Source organism: Buteo buteo, chromosome 11 (genome assembly GCF_964188355.1).
Source record: "Buteo buteo chromosome 11, bButBut1.hap1.1, whole genome shotgun sequence".
NCBI classification, from domain to species: Eukaryota; Metazoa; Chordata; class Aves; order Accipitriformes; family Accipitridae; genus Buteo; species Buteo buteo.
Window position 1 is genome coordinate 5,760,867 of NC_134181.1, and position 20,598 is coordinate 5,781,464.

The window sequence follows — 20,598 nt, forward strand, 5'->3', positions numbered from 1 at the left end:
ATTGTAGTTGATATGATGACCTATATGCATCTTTTATCTCTTTCAGCACTCTGGATATCTGAAAATCTCAGTCAATGACTATCTGGAGTCAAGCTCTATCTTGGTCATTAATTTCCAGGAAACATAGGGGGTTTTTGTTGTAGTAACTTGTCCTAACTGCTTTTCAATTATGGTGCTAGAGTTACACAAGTGCAGTATCATTCTGACAAAACAGAGACACCCTCTAACACACCATTTTCTTCCCTTCTTTGTACCATTCCCCCATGGTAATGTATTTTCTCATCCTGTTTTTCATATTTAGATATAAAATGCAAGCTCTACAAAAGAAGCATCCTTCACAAATAGCCCCAAGATAAATAAATCCATATATAGTTATTTCAGTCCCATTTTCCACTAAGTAGAAAATTCAAACATCTATGTATTTGTGAAACTAGTATCATTTTCCATAGTCTAGAAGGAGAGAAGATAGTCTCTCCTATTCAGACAACTGAAAATACTGCTGCTTCAATGAGAAAACTGAAAAATGAACTGCATTACCAATTAACAGTAAGTTAAACCAAACATGTTCGTTATAGTAATTATAAGTTGCAGCCATTGCAGACAGGTAGTAAATTCTTTAGGACTACAGAAAAAAATGTTTAAGGTTGCAGGGAAAACTATAAACTTTATTTCCACACTTTCCAATGTTCCATGCCAGATAAGATTTTTGCTGAGGTTTTTGAAACTGTCAAATCAGACAGATTAGACAGAGGTTGTACTACAACCTGATACAGATAATATTTCTAAGAACCACACTCACAGATTACTGCTACAAGACCTGTAGCAGAAAACCAGAAAAGCTGCTAACTAAAGGCCTAGAACACAAAGAAACGAATACACAACACTTAAGCCATTGTAAGCTTAATCAAGTTATGTGCCCTTGAATACACTGGGTTCTTCTAACACAGGAACCAGCAGCTTCTTGTTTACGTGTAAATTCTCTCAAGAATAAAGCCATTCCCGTTCAAGGAAAGGAAATAAACTTAAGGGCTAGATCAGCTAGAAGTGCTTCCTGTATTCAAGGTGCCAAAACAAAACAAGCGAAAGGGGAATTGTTGACAACATAAAAATACAATGATGGAACACCTGAAAGTTAAATCAACATCTTCCCCCTTTTGTTTTAGGTCCAAACTTCCAAAGGACTGATTGCAGAGGACTCGCTGTCAAATCCTGGAGCCAGAAAGAAAATCTGCCTCTAATTCCATTGTTTTGACAGAAAACAGCCAACTTGTGCCAGCATGCAATTTCTTTAAGTGAAGGAAATTCAGGAACTAAACACAAACCGGTCAGGGATGCTTTCACTGCCAGCAGAATAAATGAATTCTCAGCAACAGCAAACAAGCAAGTAGTTAAAAAATACATGAGGCTTCCCTGATTTCCAACCAGCCATTATCATCTTCTAAATCTGTTCTCAATCAAGACTTAAAGTTTGTTCTGCCTTTTAGACTGTCTACCATTTGTGAAGTTTCATGAGGATCAGCCTGTCAAAGTATCTGACTTTGTCCATGGGCCAAATCTGTTCTGAATAAAGAAAAGCCTGAAATAACAGCCTAAACTAAGCAGAATCATGCCTACGATAGGAATAGGGCTATTATTCCTAAAAGGATAGTCAGCATCTTATATATTTGACTCTTTCATAATTTTAAATGCTCTGAACAGGTATTTAGTTTCTAGATACTTATGACATACTCCCCTCTGGAAATACCTTCCATATTTTGCTAGCACTAGGGCTAATGCTGCCCTTCTGCATACTTACCTCAGAGTAGGATGATAGTCAAAGAATGCATCATTGGTGACTATACCTGATGTAATAGTACAGATGAACTTTCAGTCAAGGAGCATCTGCTCGTTACCTACTCTGAATTACATAAACAAGATATACAGGTAACAGGAGAAATCAACGTTTTATCCTACAACTAAGGGAAAATAGTGGGATCATTACCAAGCATGGGAACTCTACAGGAAGAAAAGGGACAAAGTATGATCCATATTCCAAATCAACCTACTGTAGCTTTTTTTAAAAAAAAATATTCGTAGTGGCAAAAATTATTTTCTCAGTTATATAAAATATATTGCAAAATAATATAAGCTGTTAGAGAGGACTGTAATTTTCTAGTAGAATACTTTGAAAGCTAATCATCATAATGCAGCTGAGTTTGTACTTGATGTTACTTATGACTCTAGAAATCCTGAAAATTACAGGAGGGGTGGATGGTAAGGTAGAGGAAGAATGCGAAGTAATCCTTCTGTCCTGAATCTGTTGTAGAAGAAAGGCATCTGTCAGTGAGCTGAAACTGTAGAGGTATTCCATTGTGCATACAAGGTAATTAAAGATTAAATTTTGCATGCACTGCTGAGAGGTTTGAGATGGAGCACCACTAGTGCAGCCAGCCTGGATGCTGCTGGTCAGAAGAATCCGGCACTGCCTGTATGCATCAGATTGCGCGTGAAAGTCTATGCATAGACTCACTTACAGCAGAGAACCTCTCAAATAAATTTGTTTCACTTTTATGAAATGTAGCACCTTGACCTTCTGATTACATTTGTGTTGTGAGTTTAAGCTTCCTAGGATTCACTGAAAAGTAGGACTACACTGGAAAACTTTTGCCACCTCTTGAGATCAAGGACTGACATTGTAAGATAGTTTTAATATACAAAAACTCTACCAATTCAAAAGACACCTAGCTGTCAAGAGGTAAGATGTTAAGCTGGTACTTGCCAATAGGCACTGAATACCCCACCCATGCTTCTGCAGGGATGAAATCACAGCCATTAAAACAGAAGGCAAAAGTCGATTGAAGTTAACTTTATTCCAAAATATGTATAATTTACAGGACTAAATAAGTGCTTCATTTTCAATACTAGTGAATAACTTACTAGTAGCTTTGTGTAACACTTCAGTTTCCAACAGAGGGAAATATGAAACAGTATTTTGGCACAAGGTTTTCTCTGCATGCATTAATATACTTAAAAGTTTCACAATTACTAGGACAACATTCCTTCTTTGGGATTGTCACTTGTAAAATAGGCCTAAAAAATGAATGCTTGCCTTTGCCTGTTCATTGCAACTTTACTGGCTTAAATAGCAAGAATTAAACATGGACATCCTTTGAAAACTAAATTTGTCCACTAGATCAAAATCCCACCAGTGATGAGAAGAAAAATATTTTAAGGACATTTCTCAGCCTTATTAAGATTAACTCACACATGCTTTGGGAAAGACTCGCCCATGAGGTTTATTACTCATCCATTCCAAATAGTTACAAGTTTAAATTAGATCATAATCAGGTGTTGAATTCTGTAAGCTGAAAAAAATATGGCTTTCATATCGAGCTTTATCATAGATGCACTTGCAGATATCTGTAGATAGAAGTACTGTCAATCTAGCTCTGCATGCAAGTGCTTGAAACATGCATGTAAAGCATTAGTTGTTGTGAAATGTATAGTTTACATCATCACAAGTCATCTATTATATTCCATTGCTAGTTATGTTGATGATACTGCTGTAAAGCCAGTACATGAAAAAGAATCAGAAGTAGAGGACTTCTGTTATTTAACTCAGCAGTTCCTTCAGGAGTTTCCACTGTTTTAGGCTGTCCAGTTACATTTTCAGTGAAGCGGAAGAGTCACGCGCGCAAGTACAAACATACCCTCAATCTGACTGCGAGGCAATGCAGAGTTGAATGATGTAGTTCCTTGATTCTGTTCATTGCATAGCAATGGCATTTTAAACAAGAAAATTCAGTCATGCTCTAAGCAGCAGATCCTTCTAGCACACATTTAAATTCACATCAACTGTTAAAAAAACAACAGCAAAAGAAACAGAAGATGCATGTTTGCACCATGCATTGAAGTTTGCTACCATTAAACAACCCTATCCTCATAGTGTTCATATAAAGTTATTAATGGAAGTCTGTTTACAGTAGGCCTATTCTACTAGGAACACAAGCATAGCAGCACCTTAAACCAAACATGAATGAAAAAGCTTGCACAACCCAGAATATTAACCACATTTTGGTGTGAATGTGTTTGGAACAGGAAATTGTATATTAATATCATGTTTAAAAAAGTAATACGTCAGAAACATATTAAAGCAAAGGAAGCTGTACAGCCTTAATGATAAAGGCAAGTACATTTGGTTCACCTCACAGTTGTCATTTCAGTAACATAGTCTTTTGCAAGTTGAGCACCCTATGTTGATTCAGTATGTATTAGTCCTATTGACTTACCCTATATTTGAAAGGCTATTAGAAAACCCCTAAGATCCCAATCCTGCCAACACTTACATCTCTGCCCAGCCTCACAAAAAATATCAATTCTGACCTGACTAAGCACATGAGCATGTGTTAGCAGGATAAGGATTTAAAACACTGGAAGGCAGTCATCTTTCTTTGTTCTGTTGCCTCTACACAATCAAGGTACATATGACTAACAGGGAAATTCAGCCTTTTGTTTTCTACAGAAAAAATGACTGCATATGCGCCTTGGAATGGAAATTTGTAAAAAGTGTTAGTCACATACATTAAGTTACAGACACTGATTGAATTGTTCAAAACTAGACGAGGTCTCACAAGGCTTGTTTTACAGCTGTTTAATTTACAGCTGCAAGTATGTATGTATTTTTTTAAGATCTCATATCCTTTGGAAGTGAAAATTTTCTAGACACAAGCAGCTTTGCATAGCTAAGAATACATAGCATTAGTAAACTCTGCCTTTAAACTACCAATTTCTCTAGGCTGCCATGAAGAGTTCGGGGACGATTCCCTCCCTACCCAAAGCAGAAAGAAGTATTTACAAGGGTATTAGTGGAAATAGATGCAAATAAAGCCAAAAGTAGAAGAAACTTACATGTACTGTCGTACAAACTTTTAGCATTGTGACAAATGAACATGGAAGGCAACAAGACAGACCTCTCAGTTTTCAGCTGTTTTGTGCTTATGTTCTCATAGAACATATTTGCTGTTTCATTTTTTGGATTTTTTATATACTAAAGAAAAGCTCAAGTGAAACTAGAAAACCACTAATTCAATTTTAGAGTAGCATTACACAGGCATCCAGATCAAGATCCAGCAATCACAGCATAACAGAATTAAGCAGGAAATGCAAAGAGCAAGTACAAGTAACATTAGTATCACTTCCAGATAAATATTTGTGCTAAGAGGCTATAGAGAATCTGATGTTACTTTTTGTATAGCAGTTCAAATGGCAGTAGAGGATACAAAAGAGTAAGCAAAGTAGTAAGTCACTGCTGACCAATACTTACAATAGAGACAGTGCCTTGAAAATCAAATCAGAGACAAACTGCAGAAAAAGGGAGATAAGTATAACTTTAGTACTACCAAGAAATAGTTCTGACTGAAGTTTATTTTTAAAACAACAGCCAAACCAGAAAATCAGCCATTTTAAAGAACTTGTTCAAATGTGAAGAATTTGTAATATTCAGCAACAGTATTTCAGATCAGGTTTCCTTAGGTTTACTGTGGGATTCAACAAACTATGAAGACTGGTTGCAGTCTTCACATTTTCACAAAAATACTTAATAAATTGTCAAGCTGAGTGACATATGCCAGCAACATAGGATACAAACCTGTTTCCGGCTTTCAGGAATAATTTAGGGAGAATCAAATTTGTGAAGAAAGAAGTTAATTTTGGTCAGAATGAGACACTTCCCCAAGACAACAAAGACATATTTAATAATTTCTTAATGATGAACTTTCAATAAAATAATTTTATGTTGTAGCACTGTGTTTGCCTAATTAAAGTTCAAACTATTTTAAACCCATAGTATGAGGGAAGGGAATGGTATTTGCATGTTCTAATAAAACACACAGAGCTCAAATACTTTTAATTACAAGGTACAATAAATAGCCATTACATTGTAAGATTGCATCCACACCTTAGTTTTTTTCTGATAGTCAGTGATGTTAAGAGCTTTGGCTTACACCGTAAGAACATGGCAATTCTCACTGTGATTTGTAAATCAGTTTCAAAGTTCTTTAAATGCTGGCTGGTCTCTCAGATAGCTGCAATTCAAAGCCTTCTGTAATTCTGCTCCTCATCACCTAAGATTCCTTCTCTTGCAGAAAAAAGACCGACTTTCTAAATTGATAGGTAATGAACAGTTTCTCACTTCTGCCTCCTACAGCTGCGGAGAATGCAGTTTTCCCCAACCAGATTTATAGCAACTGCTTCTCTTTGCTGCATCAGTACAGACAACTTGCACATGGGAAACACAGAAGCCCACATATGAAGAAATGTTCTCTGGTATTTCAGCCAGGGGGAAGAAAGGAGAAGGAAAAACTCTTTAAAATCTAAAGATGCAACATTACTGGAAGAATACTGCAATAGAATAAAATAACGCAATTTTGTCATTTATTTCCCAATTTCAAAGTAGGCAGGTAAGTATGAATCAGTCATATCTTCAGAAGAACAGAATTACAAGCGATGCCTGCCTTTTTTTAATATATCCCACCTTTAAGATAAGAACTCTAGGCATTGTGAAACCTGGGGGGACTTTCCCCAAAGCAGAATTACTGTACTCCTGGGGGGAACTGCAAGATTCCTTTCTGCAGTCTCTTCAGCCAAAGACTGGAAGTGTCTGAATTCGCACCTAGAAATGTTGAAAAGTTAAAACAGGCAGCACAGCTGTAGTTTCAGGAGTTTTTTTAGGAGGAAAATACGAGTTTCAGGCTTAATCTAGAGATTATTTCCAGTAAAAGTGGAGATGCTTACCATATTAGTGTGTTAACTACAGCATCAGAGAGTGGTAGGAAGAGACAAAAAAAAAAAAAAAAAAAAAAGAAAAAGGTACTGCTCATTTTCAACAAAACAAGCTGCCTACAGTGTATGAGTAACAACTCCCACATCCTTGAGTTGAGGATATGAAGCACAAAGCATAGCAAGTCTTCAAAAACTAAGGCTTAGACATACATTTACTGATGGGCTGCCTAGTAAATATGCAGCCAATACTTCTCCTCTCACAAGGGAGGAGTAAAGTCTGTTACATGCCCAGGAACTTGACATGAAGAGGTTTCTCTCTTCATTTAAGGTAACAGAAACTAAAACCTGCCCAGGAGAAAACCAGAGGCCTATGTTTTGCAGGTATTATAGTAAGAGATAAAAATTAGTTAAGGCCAAATTCCAACATACATTCACAACTGGCTTCATTTTTTCTTATGCAAATGAAAAATACTGCAAATAATGTTATGAGGGGCAAGATGAACATTAAAAAAAAATTCCAACAGGTCCCATGTTTCTTCTCTGAAAAATCAGTTTGAATTTGACTATATTCAGAAAAACTATCTAAAAGCTGCAGGAACTGAAGGCTGCAGATCAACGTGCAAAAGCAAGATACAGCTGTTCTGAAAGGGCTTCTGTGAGCTGATTTCCCAGCTCTGTTGTACAGATTCCAATTGTTTTTGGAAGCAGAAAGTCCAAAACCATGAGTCTAGGCGAGTGAGCATTTTAGAGAATTTAATTTTCCATTTCTAAAGATTTCCGTTAAGGTAATAGAGGTATAAACCACTGTAACATTTCTCAACTTATATCTTAATAAAGCTAGGAGAATTTCAGCAAAATTTTTCCAGTCTTTGAGGCACACACATTGTAACATTTGCATCTTACAGACAGAAATAATTTAAGTAAATCCCTCCTGAAGACTCTAAAAATGTTAGTCCCATTCATTACACTAGCTAAAAGGATGACATACTAATTTTCCCTATAATTATGTATTCCAAGTTCTCTTCTTACTCTTAAAAGGGCACCAGTGCCACTCAGGGAAAAAACATAAAGTACTGCTTTCCACATATTTTAAATAATAAATATATTCAACAATTCAAGAGTCTATATGTGTCTAGTGTGTTGGACTGGTATTTGGAAAATACCAACTTATGAAGGAGAAAGAGCTGTGAAGGCATAAAGTAAAAGAAGACAATACGGCTTATTATGTTCATGCTGGATTTAAAATACAAGCTACTAAAAAAAGTAAACAGAAGTAGCTTACACTAATAGAATCCTCCCCCGTAAGTTCAGGGAAGCATCTGAATTGGACAGGTCAGGGTTTTGGTCCAGCGCATTGGAACCCCATACGTAAGCCAGGAATAGATAGATAGAGATATATATAGAACAACTTTAAAAAGTTCTTCCGTTTCATTGAAAGCAGTATCAGCTTTGTAAAGAAGTCTGAGGAAAAAAACATAGGCACCACAATTTTTTTTTTAAGGTTCAAATGCACATTAACATGTTACAGCCCCCCCTTCCCCACCATTTATACACACATAGCTTATGTAGCGTTACATACTGAGTAGAGTACCTTCAGCATGAAAAGTCTCTTAGGCTGACTGCTCACGATAATTACATTCAATAAAGCTAAGTGGATAACTTGGTCAAGCCATCTCTCTCACCCCAATAACTTAATTTCAGACCACAGAAAACAGTTATGTTATGTAGTACTCAATGGCTGGGCTTGTCAGAGCTCTGAAACAAGGAGCACAGCTCTTCACAGGTCTGTGTTTCTACTGAACTGAACTGGGACTCCATTGTATTCCAGGCTAAGTCAGCCAGAAGAAAGTCATCCATTGCTGTCTGTGTCTCATTGCTGGTAAGGAATAAACTCCCTAGATTCTCAAAGCAGCTATCCATAGTCTGTGTTTCAGCACTACTGAGCTGGACTTTGCTTTCAATATTCTGAGTAGGTATATTTTTAGTAGCCGGATATACTTCCGTCTGGGTTTCTGTATCAGAGGAGTCAGTACTCATGGAGAAACTAGACTGTTTCAGAATACTTCCTAAAGGCAGATGGGTATTACTGTCCAAAAAGAAATTCAAGTCTGTTTGTGTCTGTGTATCAAACATCTCCAAACCTAGGAAGTTAGAATTTCCTCGGCAGCTATATGATTGAGTGGCACTATCTGAAAATAAGAAATCAGTCTGAGTTTCAATGTCCAGTGACTCCAAAACTGGCTCAGAGTTTAGGGTACCAAGCTCACTCTCTTCTGTCTGGGTTTGGATATTGGATGCTGAAAAGAACTCTTCAATGTCAAAGTCTATTCCTGTGCTCTGTGATGGACCAGATGGTAGATGCGTGTCAGCATTAGAACTTGTCTCAGACAAAAGGCCACGATTATCCAGTGTCTGGCCAGACATGTTTCCTGAAAAGATGTTTTCCAAATCACTTAGTAGGTCCATTGTCTGGGTTTGATTATCCGTCGTATTTTGAGGTGGAAGTATATTAGTCTGTGTGTTGAAGCTGATAAGGGATTCAGACTTGACCGTATCTTGATTCAGGCTCTTGCCATTACTCCTTTGCAGCAAGGTTTGATCTATATTTGCCGGCATTAAATTGTTTTCTGGAAGTTGAATGTGAGTAGAAACATTATATGATGAATGAACGTTGTCAAAGATGTCACTGCACATTACAGCCTGGTCCATTTGCACTCTTCCATCAATAGAGTCCTGTGTCCTACTGGTTTGAGTCTCTCTAGAAACGCTGCATGCTGGAAAACAAACCTGACTCAAAGCATCAGTCTGAGCAGCTATGGATGAAGTCAGTTTGGAAGCAGGCAGCAGCGTCTGTGTTTGTACACTGATAGGTAACGAAACCTGTGAACTGAATGACAGATCTGTCTGAGAGCAAGAGGATACAGAAGAATTGGGAGTCCAGGCTGCAGCTGGTACAAAGTTCTGTGAAATACAAGATAAGTCAGTCTGTATATTTATTGAAGAAATTTTATTCTTGTGACAAACATTCCCCAGCTCTTGCCCTGTGTTATTTGATGCAACCGTATCCAACTCAACTTGTACACCAGTACTTACTGGTTCACGATCACCAGAATTTGTCACTTTTGAAACAGGCATACTATCTTTAAATACAAGTGTTTCTGCCTCCAGTGCTGGAATCAGAATTCCTATAGATTGAGGCAATAAATGAACAGTACTTAGAACTGAACCTTGATTATCAACAGCCACTACAGCAGGTTTGACAGAAGAGTCTGTTGCAGACACATATATAGGCAAGTGAGCAAGCTGCATCACCGGAAGTTTAACCAAAGCCACCCTGGGCTTTGGTAAAAGCATCTTCGGAGTACATTTTGGCTGCATTTGGTTCGTGAAGTTAGAACTGCAGGAGCCTTCAAGAGAGGCCACTAGTTTCACTTCAGAGGACTCCAATTCCTGAGTGCCGGGATTATTATTGTGTGTATTGATGAATGCTTCATTTGCTTTCTCTGCCAACTGCTGATTAGGTACAGAGGTTTCCATTTTCCTTTTCTTACTAGGAGGATCCCTGTGAACATGAGATCAATAATTTATATTCCTTCCAAGCACAAAACATCTGCCTTCCATTCTTTTGAGTCATTGCATTGAAAATATAAACTGAAGTCACAGATGAGGTTGGATATGAGAAGACAACTAATCCTGATTAAAACATAAAAAGACTCCGTGAATTTCAGTTTTGCAAAATTTCATTCCTCACTCTTTTTCTTTAAAATTTTTCTTTAAAAAAAGAAAAAAAAAAGGTTACCTCTTTTATGGAGACCTATTCCTAAATGGAGGTAGAAGTTTAGATGGTTTCTTGCCCCTTGTACATTAAGCACTCTGATTTGAAGGCATGTTTAATTTGTTATTTTGATACTAACTCAGACTGAGCATTGAAGGGACAGCGCTCTTAAAATTAGTGTACAGGTAAAGGTCTCTCATGGAAACTGAAGATACAATCAGCACTCCTTCACACAAAACTTAATTTTGCAGCAGTTGAATCTCCAAGACAGACAGGCTAGGCCTCAGGAAACAGATTACCCATTTTGAAATATATGTACACATTTAAGACAACTATAAATCTAAACATGCATATATAGGCATTTTTTAAAAAAAGAATCCACTAATACTTGCAAAGATGACTAGACTTATTATAAAAGAAAATAAACTGAACTGCATTCCACACCAGTTACAAGCTATAAACATTTCAAAATCATCTCTACTCTCACAGAACTGTAAAAAAAAACAAACCTGTTGCAGATGCAACAAGAATCACTAGCATTTATGCCATGCAGTGCAGTGTCATCAATACTTTTTTTTTGTATGTGGGGAAGCCTCATCTTATTAATTAGACAATCATCACTGCCTTCAACAAAACAGAAATTACTAAAAGCAACTGAACAAAGAAACTGCAAACTGCCTTGCAGCTAAAACAATGTGAGCCTATTTCCAATCTAATCAACAGAAAGGAGACAAAAAGCCAGTACATGGGAGACAGCAGAACTGGTGATGAATATAAGTATCATTACTTAACTGCTTCACTTTTACCTGTGTTCTGCAGGAATTTCATGGCCGGTTCTGTAAATATGAGACAGTAATGCTGTTCTGCTGGCATAAGGGCACCCACAAGTACACTGGAAAGTCTTGCCACAGACCTCTATATGCCGTTTCAAATACCATTCTGTACCATAGGAGTTACTACATTTATCACATTTGTGCTTCTTTTCAGCATGCATTTTCATAAAGTGCTAGAATACACAATAAAAAGTAAACATTAGCCTTCAGCTAAGATAAAAAGAGAAAATCATGTTTAGGGAAGACAGTAATATTTGCTTTTTGTTGTTATTGTTAAATAGCAATGAAGAGTAGAATTAAAATTTTTTTAAAGGTCTTATTAGGAGGAGTAAGTTACAAGCTTAAAGAAACCAACAGGAAGAATTTAAAATCTGCAAATCTGCTTGTGCTATTTGCATATTAAAACACAGATAAACATTTATGTGTCCTAATGCTCTTGGAGGTTTCCTATGGACATTAATAAATCTATAGATGAATCTTGCCAAAGAGCATAGTAAGTATATGTTGCAACATGTGCACACTCCTGAAGATCTACAACTGAGCTAATAGTGTCAAGTCAAACAGGTCAACTTCAGAGAAAACACCAGATTTTTCCTTTTCATTTACAGCACCAAGTTCTGGCCACTCATCTCCTATGGTGTCCCCAGCTTATCACAGGTAACCGACAGCAGAAGAGTGCTTTTTATACTCACACATGCAGAAACAAATCTTACATGTTTTCTTAAACAGGTAACTAGTAAACATGCATTTTGATACTAAAACAGAGAAAAACTCTTAATTCTTGACCACTTGAAAAAGCAGTTTAAAAGCATCAGCCACATTTTAAACCTTTATTGGTTGCTGCTGTGATCTTCCCCCCCTGCCACTCTTTGATCTTTCCCCATCTTTTTAATTTGTGGAGAGAGGCTGTCAGAACATACTGGCATCTGCCTGATCAAAAGGTTCAAGTTCTCTACTATCAACATGCAAACATGCAAATTCATTAACCATATGTCCATGTGGAGCTTCTGCATACAGTTCTCCAACTTCTGGATACGTGCTGAGAGGCTTTGCTCATCACTGAATGCAAAAGTGTACACTCTCAGGAGTAGAGACAGTCAGGACTAATCAGTACAAGAATACTTTAGGAAATAAGAATACCTGTTTTACAAGAGAAAATTGGGAAAATGGTCTGTTTGGTCCTCTAGGGCAGCCTTCAATAGGACAGCAGTAGAATTTCTGTGAAGTTTTCAAACCCTTCCTTACTGGTGCATTAAGTTTTCCATCCTGAAAAAGAACCAATTAAGAAGTTGGCAATTCTACAGGTTTGCATATTAAAGACAACATTCAGAATACACATCAACTTTGGCTCACTGAGTTTACACACCTCAATGAGCTGAAGGCACCTTCCTAAGTGTTTTGAAAGCTCAAATGGAGTTTTTCACCTATGTGCATGCTACTCTGCAAATATACCATCAAAATTACCAAGCGAAATTACAACAAGCTCTACAGAGTAGTGGTACTATACTATCTACTTTTACCAAGATGCTCGCTGCCCCAAGCCAATTATAACTGCCTTTTGTGTTATTTGAGCCAAAAAGCTTTCTCTACAGATACTACACTGCACTGCCGACTCAACGTGGTTTTACTTTTTTGTAGCACAGTCTACTTGAAGCTCCATTAAAATTAGTCACACACTGTGTAACACAACACTTCCCTGACGTTGGAATTCTGTTGGCACTATTTAGAGTTTACTTGTAATAAAATGAAAAATGCCAAGTACACTCTGCCACTTAATTCAGATCATAAACCAAATCTCACTTAAGTCTATGAAACTAACAACTGGTATGCTAATTACGAACCTCCGAACATTAAGTGACTGGTGTATCTGTGCTTTTCTATGTGATCTGCCTCACTGACCATCACATGTACACAATAGAAGAAAGCAACATAACTTGCTCAAAGAGGACCTCAAAAATACATATGAAAAGGACACACTAGTGGGATTGTTCAACCACACAGAACCTATTCCTGCTGAGGACACAGCCATGGAAACCAGACAAGATGTATCCCTCTAGACATATCCTATCTGAAAGAGTCTCAATGGAAACATCAGGCATCTGTATCTAAGCAAAAAATCAAAAGTGAACTATTAAAAATCTGATGCTCAGAGTAGTTGCGAGTCTCCTTACATCCTGAGACTGAGTAGGAGGCCAACCAAGTCCCCAGAGCAAGTTAGAGCAGTCCACAACGGCATCCCCAGGAAGATTATTCAGGGAAGAATTACCAGAGCATGCCCTGTTTGAGCTTTGCACCTGATTTTCCTTAGCATTATGACAGTGACGGTAAGCACAGTAAGTGGCGGAATGTTGATTTTACACCAGTCACTCCCTAACTACCTTCTTCTGGCAGATCTCCAGCTGCTTCATGTTTACACAGGTTAGACCAAACATAAAGAATCCAAAGTGCAATTGTTGTCCCATGTGAAGCAAACAGAAAGTATGTACTCTGCTGCCAGAACACAAAGGGGTTCGTGCTCACACCCTTGCTTCTTTCCTAGCTACAGTTAGTCACAACCCAACAACTCTGTGTTCTGAGCTACTCGTGCCTTGCTTTTGAAGTATTCATTTCATTTGCACTTCAGGAATACCATGAAGCAGATGAGTGGGACACTTCAATGACTCTGTCTTTCCTCAAATCATCTCTCAATCTAAGATACTCTGTGTAAAATGTAATCCGTTCAAGGAATATTTCAGTTATGTTTCCACACACTCAGCACTGCTACTTGCTGACGTTGCCACATGCTCGTTTTTGTTAATGACATACTATACTCAAAGAAGCAAAGTTTAGAGCCTCTCAACCAAAATGATCAGCTGCCATTTCATCAAGAAAACCTGGAATAATTCTCTAAAAAGAGACTTTTCATGTAACATTTTAACCTTCTAAGCATCTTTATATAAAGCAGTCCCCATGGACAAACAGCTCATAAACAGGCCTGTTTTATCTCTGCTGAATAATTACTGTGATTATTTTTGCACCTCCTAGACCCACTGCCCAAAACACAACTCGAAATCTACTTATTCCAGCCCCGCTACCCCCAATTACACTTTTTAACCCTGAGTTTACCCAGACACACTCTGACCAGATGCCAGTCTCAAAGTCTTTAGCAGAAAAAAAAAAAGATTTGCCTTTAAGTCAAAACTACATTTGGTCTCTCCCACTGCAGATGAAATCAATATGCTTAGTGAGTGACAATTGGAGTTACTTATTCCTAAGTAAGAAGGTATTCAAAGTGTGTTATATTTAATGTCACAACCCAACAAATGACAGGGCAATATGGTAAATAAGTCCAGGCACTTAACAGGTAAACCACAGCCAGATTATTTAAAACTACTTAAGTGCTAGGGTACAGCATAACATCAAGTGTTTAAAAGTTATATAAACACAAGTAAGACCCTTTTTTAACAGGTGGAACATAGACTTTCAAGGCACAGATCACAACAAATTTGTTGTGACAAGTTGAGAGATACTCTACACATATAAGTAAGCCCATCCAGAGAGTAACCTTGTTTTGACCATCTTCAAAGTCCTCCTGGCTCTAAATGGTTGATCTTACATCGTCCTGGTTAAACCACGACATACGTCTTCTCAAAAACCTGGTATTTTAGACGTTCTCACAAGTCCTTTCCTTGTATGTCTGATTTTACTTCCCATGGTTCTACAATAGCCACCCACCACAATTATTGGTAGGTATTTGTTCAATTAACTTCTCACAACACAGACACTTGTATTCTAAGGAATACTGACATTTGGACAGGGCTTCTGGCAACAACCTGGAAAATGGAAAGTAACAATCCTTGCTACTGATTTAGTCAAGGTGAACTTACTGCTGTCTTGCTTTCCTGTAACAGAAAGGCTTACTCCAAAGGATTAATTTAAAACATTAAGTAGACTGTAGCCAACTATTTAAAACATTTTTTTGCAGCAGAAAATAATGCATTTCTTTACTAAATAGCATGGAGAGCATGGCGGGGTGACGCTGGGTGGATGCCAGGTGCCCACCAAAGCCAGTCTATCACTCCCCCTCCTCAACTGGACAGGGGAGAGAAAATATAACAAAAGGCTTGTGGGTCTAGATAAGGACATAGAGAGATCACTCAACCAATTGCTGTCATGGGCAAAATAGATGTGACTTAGGGAAAATTAACTTAATTTATTGGCAATCAAACCAGAGCAGGGTAATGAGAAATAAAACTAAATCTTAAAACACCTTCCCCCTACCCCTCCCTTCTTCCCGGGCACAGCTTCACTCCCGGATTCTCTACCTAACCTCACCCCAGCAGCACAGGGGGACGGGGAATGGAGGTTACGATCAGTTCATCACACGTTGTCTCTGCCGCTCCTTCCTCCTCAGGAGCAGGACTCCTCACACTCTTCCCCTGCTCCAGAGTGGGGTCCCTCCCACGGGAGATACACCCACCTGCTCTGGTGTGGGGTCCTCCCGGGGCTGCAGGTAGAGATCTGCTCCATCATGGACCTCCACGGGTTGCAGGGTGACAGCCTGCCTCACCATGGTCTTCCCCATGGGTTGCAGGGGAATCTCTGCTCCGGTGCCTGGAGCACCTCCTGCCCCTCCTTCTTCACTGACCTGGGGGTCTACAGGGCTGTTTCTCTCACATGTTCTCACTCCTCTCTCTGGCTGCAGTTTTTGTGCCACAGCAACTTTTTTCCCCCTTCTTAAACCTGTTCTCCCAGAGGCGCTACCACTGTCGCTGATGGGCTTGGCCTTGGCCAGCGGTGGGTCCATCTTGGAGCCGGCTGGCAGTGGCTCTGCTGGACACAGGGGAAGTTTCTAGCAGCTTCTCACAGAAGCCACCCCTGTAGACCCCCCACTACCAAAACCTTGCCAAACAAACCCAATACAGAGAGAAGGGCATTTATTCTTATTACAGCAACTATTGCGGTAGTGTAATATCTGCATTTGGGTAACCGACCCCAGGGGTAAGCTACCTTTTCCAGCTCACCACTGACTACAGCCTCCTTGCTATCATAGGAATCTACAGAATCCTCTTCTTTACATGAACTCCTCTAGCTTCATTTCTGAACTACACGGAAGCCTTCCCCTTCTTCCCACAAAATAATACAGGCAAAAGACCAAAGAACTGAAAAAAATTTCAAGCCTAATATATTAAAGTGCCAGTTTATACCCAATGTTCTCATTTTTTATTGGCTTAGTTAAGCTAAGGAGCCAGAAAACAAAAGTTTATATACCAACACTTCATCATATCTTCTTTTGTTAGGCCAAACAAGCCAAATTCTTCTCATTTCCCTTTGTCAGACATACTTGCCATTCACCACCCTTAATAGCCCTTTTCTACACTTCTTCTGGGTTCCTTTTAGCTTATTTGAATCAGATTCCTACCCTACAGCAGTGAGAGAATATCCTTCTGACATATTTTAGGACTGCCCTTCTCACAGCAGCATTACCCTAAATGCTCATACACTTATGACCAAATAGCTTTTGCAAGTGTTTCCCATCTCTGTTATTTCTGTTACAAACAAGGACTGATCAAATTTTTTGTTATCACTTCACAAGACTATAACCTTGTACCGTGGCACTTAACTCTGTTTTTACAGGGTAATCTTGCTTTCCTATATAAATGTCCTTCCTCTGCAGCAACAATACCTCCTAGTTTTTGGTAGCAAAAGATCCTACTGGTGCTACTTTTATTAATGAAAATTAAACAATTCAACCTCCCTTCTCTTCAGCACTACAACGTTCTCTCCTTCCCCTATAGCTTCTTACCAACTCATTTGCAAAGCTTCTTCTTCACTAATTCCTCATGTTTCACTAACAAATGCAACCTACTAAATTCTTTTTATCTGGGGAAGTTCTCTCTTAAAAGGAAATACTAACACTGAAGTATTAGTCCAAGTCCATCTCTTTCTGGAGAAACAGAGGAACACCACCTAGATTTATCTCTTTTACCTTCGTATCTTTCTCCTTTCATTCAAGATGCATTCTCAAGCCATGCATAATACTGTAGATATTTTATCTAAGACATAACACAGAAAAATTAGCCTCCCTTAAGCCTTGATAACATTTTACTCTCAATTACAATGCCCTTGCAATAAGTCAGTCAGATGTTCCTGAAAGTCTCCATCCATCCATGCTTCAGTATTTATCCAAGCTACCAAAAGATTTAGCAATTAGGTGTATGAAATGTGTTATAATTCTACAAGGCATCAATAGTTAACAGCTATCTAGGCAACTGGTGAGAAAGCAACATTTCCTCACCCATCATACCCCGAACAGCAGTTATATAACCCACTAGCTGCAGTCCTCGCCGGCTGCTGCGTATGCTCAGAGCAGAAGCTCACAACCGAAACGACTGTCTGCTGAACCCGAGCGAACGTTTTCAACTTCTGTTGTACCTCCACTCCTACGTACACGCAAGATATAATACACAACACAGAGAAAAGTTGTTAGTGCACATTAGGAAATTAAACAAATCGGAGACAGGAGATTGCAAGTATGCTTGAGACTATTGCCTCTTGTTCATCACAAATGATTACCTGTAATTAACCATTTCACAAAAGATGTTTATTGTTTGCCCACTGGGGCGGCATTATCAGCGCGCAGCTACGAATGCTGCGCTTGAAGGTTTCCAGGAATAGGATTTGACCTCACACACTTGGCATGATCATTTTGAGAAAAGTAAGGATATCTTTCTGAAAGGCCCACGTTCAAATACATGCTTGCTGAACTGTGGCTCCCCCTCGCCCCCCCAGTACACGCTGCAGTTTTCTCAGCAGTACTATGGTAATGAGGGCTTGTTTCCAAAATGGCATCCATCTAGGTTTTTTTTGGCTCACAGACATTTTAAAAAAACAAACAAAAACCCCAGCACAACACCACTCAGCATTTGGATTACGACGGCTTGCCAACTGCTAAGGGTAGGAAACGCAGTATGTTTGCATAGCACCTCACAAGTGGGGCTATAATGCCTCGCTGCAGAAAGATAAGCAATAAGCAAGTGAAATAACAGAAACTGAGTCCCAAAGAACTTTTAACCGCCTTAGTCACGTTTAACGGTGGTCCAAACCCGGTTATTTTCTCGAAGTAATTTTAGAGAAATTCTCAATACAGCTGGCCAGACCGCGCACAGGCACACACTCGTGCCTTTATAGGCATACCTGCGCACGCTTTTCACGCGGGGGAGATTTAAACAAGAAAAACGCTTCCTTGTTCCCACTGGGAATACCGTCCCCCCCCCTTACTGGGCTCCACAAAGCAAACCCCAGCGGAGCCGAACACCGCAGCCGCCCCCCGGGCCCGTACGCGGCCGCAGGCCCCCGAGGGGCCTCGCCTTCCCGCCGAGCAGGAACGGATCCCCTCACCCGCCGCACCGGGCCGAGGCCTCGCAGCGGGGCAAAGGCGGGCGAGGAGGCCGAGGCGCCAGGGCCCGGCCGGAGCCCTCCGGCAGGCCCCCGCGGCGGAGGAAGGAGCTGCGCCATTACAGAGCCCCACTGACCGAGGTGAGGTGAGGGGCGGGCCGCCTCTCCCCCGCCACCCCCCCCGGCCAAGCCCCCTCAGCCCCCCGTCGGGCCTCGCAGGAGGGAGGCGGCGGGGCCGGGCCTCGCCTCACCGCGCGGCGGGGCCGAGTCCGGGCGGCGGCGGCGGTACCTGGACCGGGTGGGCCTTGCTCAGGTGCATGTTGAGGGCCGGGCTGTTGGGCAGGACCTTGCCGCAACCGGGCACCGTGCACAGGATGTTGGTCCTCACTTGGGACAGCTCTGTCACCGAGGGCCGTACCAGCTCCCCGGCGGGCGGCAGGTCCCCCACGGGCACGGGGGCCGGCGCCGGGGGCCGCCCCAACCCACCGCCACGCCGCCCGGCTGCTGCCGCCGCCGCCGCCATGTTGCTGTCAGCTGCTCGGCCCTCCACTTCCGGGGGCGGCCGCCAACAGTCAGCGCCCCTGTTGAATATTCAGCAGGCGCGTGGCGCGGCCCCGCCCCCCCACCAGCAGGTAGGGGGGGGTCCGAGCCAGGAAACGGGGGGGGAAAAAAGGGGGGAAAAAAGGGGGGGGGGGAAGGGGGAGAAGAAGGGGGGAAAAAAGGGGGAGGAGAGGGGGGGAAAAAGGGGGAGGGGGGGAAAAGGGGGAGGAGGGGGGGGGAAAAGGGGGAGGAGAGGGGGGGGGAAAAGGGGGAGGAGGGGGGGGGAAAAAGGGGGAGGAGAGGGGGGGGGAAACAAGGGGGAGGAGGGGGGGGGAAACAAGGGGGAGGAGGGGGGGGGAAACAAGGGGGAGGAGGGGGGGGAAACAAGGGGGAGGAGGGGGGGAAACAAGGGGGAGGAGGGGGGGGAAACAAGGGGGAGGGGGGGGGGAAACAAGGGGGAGGAGGGGGGGGAAACAAGGGAATAACAGTGTCTGCATTAGCAAGTACATGGAGCTAGAGCCTGTGAGAAAGTGCTTGTGCCATTCTTTGCCCGTCACCTGCCACGCCGGGTGTTTTTGCCTTTATTTACTGATATAGAATCACGTTTTAAAGAACCAATGACATGATACACAGGAGTTTTTTCCCCTACAGCTTGGTCAGTTCAAGGAAAAGATGTACATTACCGGTACAGAGCCCACCCTCAACTGGGGAAGTGTAACGCGACTGTGTAGCTCCCAGGATGCGCGGAGACCCCGCGTTCATTGTACAGCCCCTATCCTTCCTCTCGTCTGCGTGCCTGCTCCTGCTTGTAAGGTGCCCAGAAGTGGTGTGTGGTTCCTATAATAACCTTGGTTATGTGAAGTTAGAGATGAAATGCGTACCTGAAAATCAGAGCGACCAACTTTTTGGTTGTTAAAAAGGGGACGGAGACCACCTTTCCCAGAAACAAGAGGCAGAAACAGGCAGTAGGCCAGGTACTTGCCATGTTTTAGAGTTTTGGAACTTTATGGTAAGTCATCATCATCTCAGGCATTAAGTTATTTGGCAGAGAGCATTAGGAAGAAAAAATTGCACAGAGTGAAACACATACTGGAATCATAATGGGCCTGACTCCTAGAAGGCTCTGTGAGGGTACAAGTGGGAGACGTCATGAGCCAACTCGCAATGTCTATCATGTGAAACCTGGGATGGTTTCAGAATCCTAACACTATGTTAAGTATTTTGTCAAACTAACATTTAAATTACACATGTGGAAGTCCTAAAAACATATCGCTAGAAGATAGTCCTAAACTAACTTCTTTTTATGTGCAAGTT

At 40.9% G+C, this 20,598-nt stretch overlaps 1 protein-coding gene across 6 annotated transcripts; it reads right to left on the reverse strand.

Annotated features, from left to right (window-relative positions):
* Positions 1-1,876: 1,876 nt before the first annotated feature.
* ATMIN (ATM interactor) lies at positions 1,877-19,268 on the reverse strand. Of its 6 annotated transcripts, XM_075039957.1 has the most exons (6): positions 15,827-17,617; positions 12,508-12,633; positions 11,341-11,540; positions 8,042-10,321; positions 5,303-5,340; positions 1,877-3,834 (listed from the first exon to the last, which is right to left on the reverse strand). In XM_075039957.1, exons 1-4 carry the CDS (start codon positions 16,151-16,153, stop codon positions 8,491-8,493), a joined length of 2,484 nt encoding a protein of 827 aa, XP_074896058.1. In that variant the 5' UTR covers positions 16,154-17,617; the 3' UTR covers positions 1,877-3,834; positions 5,303-5,340; positions 8,042-8,490. The 6 variants fall into 6 exon arrangements, with proteins under 6 accessions (XP_074896058.1, XP_074896060.1, XP_074896062.1 ...); XM_075039959.1 differs by lacking the exon at positions 15,827-17,617 and adding an exon at positions 19,034-19,268 and having other exon boundaries at positions 1,877-5,340; XM_075039961.1 differs by lacking the exon at positions 15,827-17,617 and adding an exon at positions 18,996-19,016 and having other exon boundaries at positions 1,877-5,340.
* Between the last annotated feature and the right edge of the window lie 1,330 nt (positions 19,269-20,598).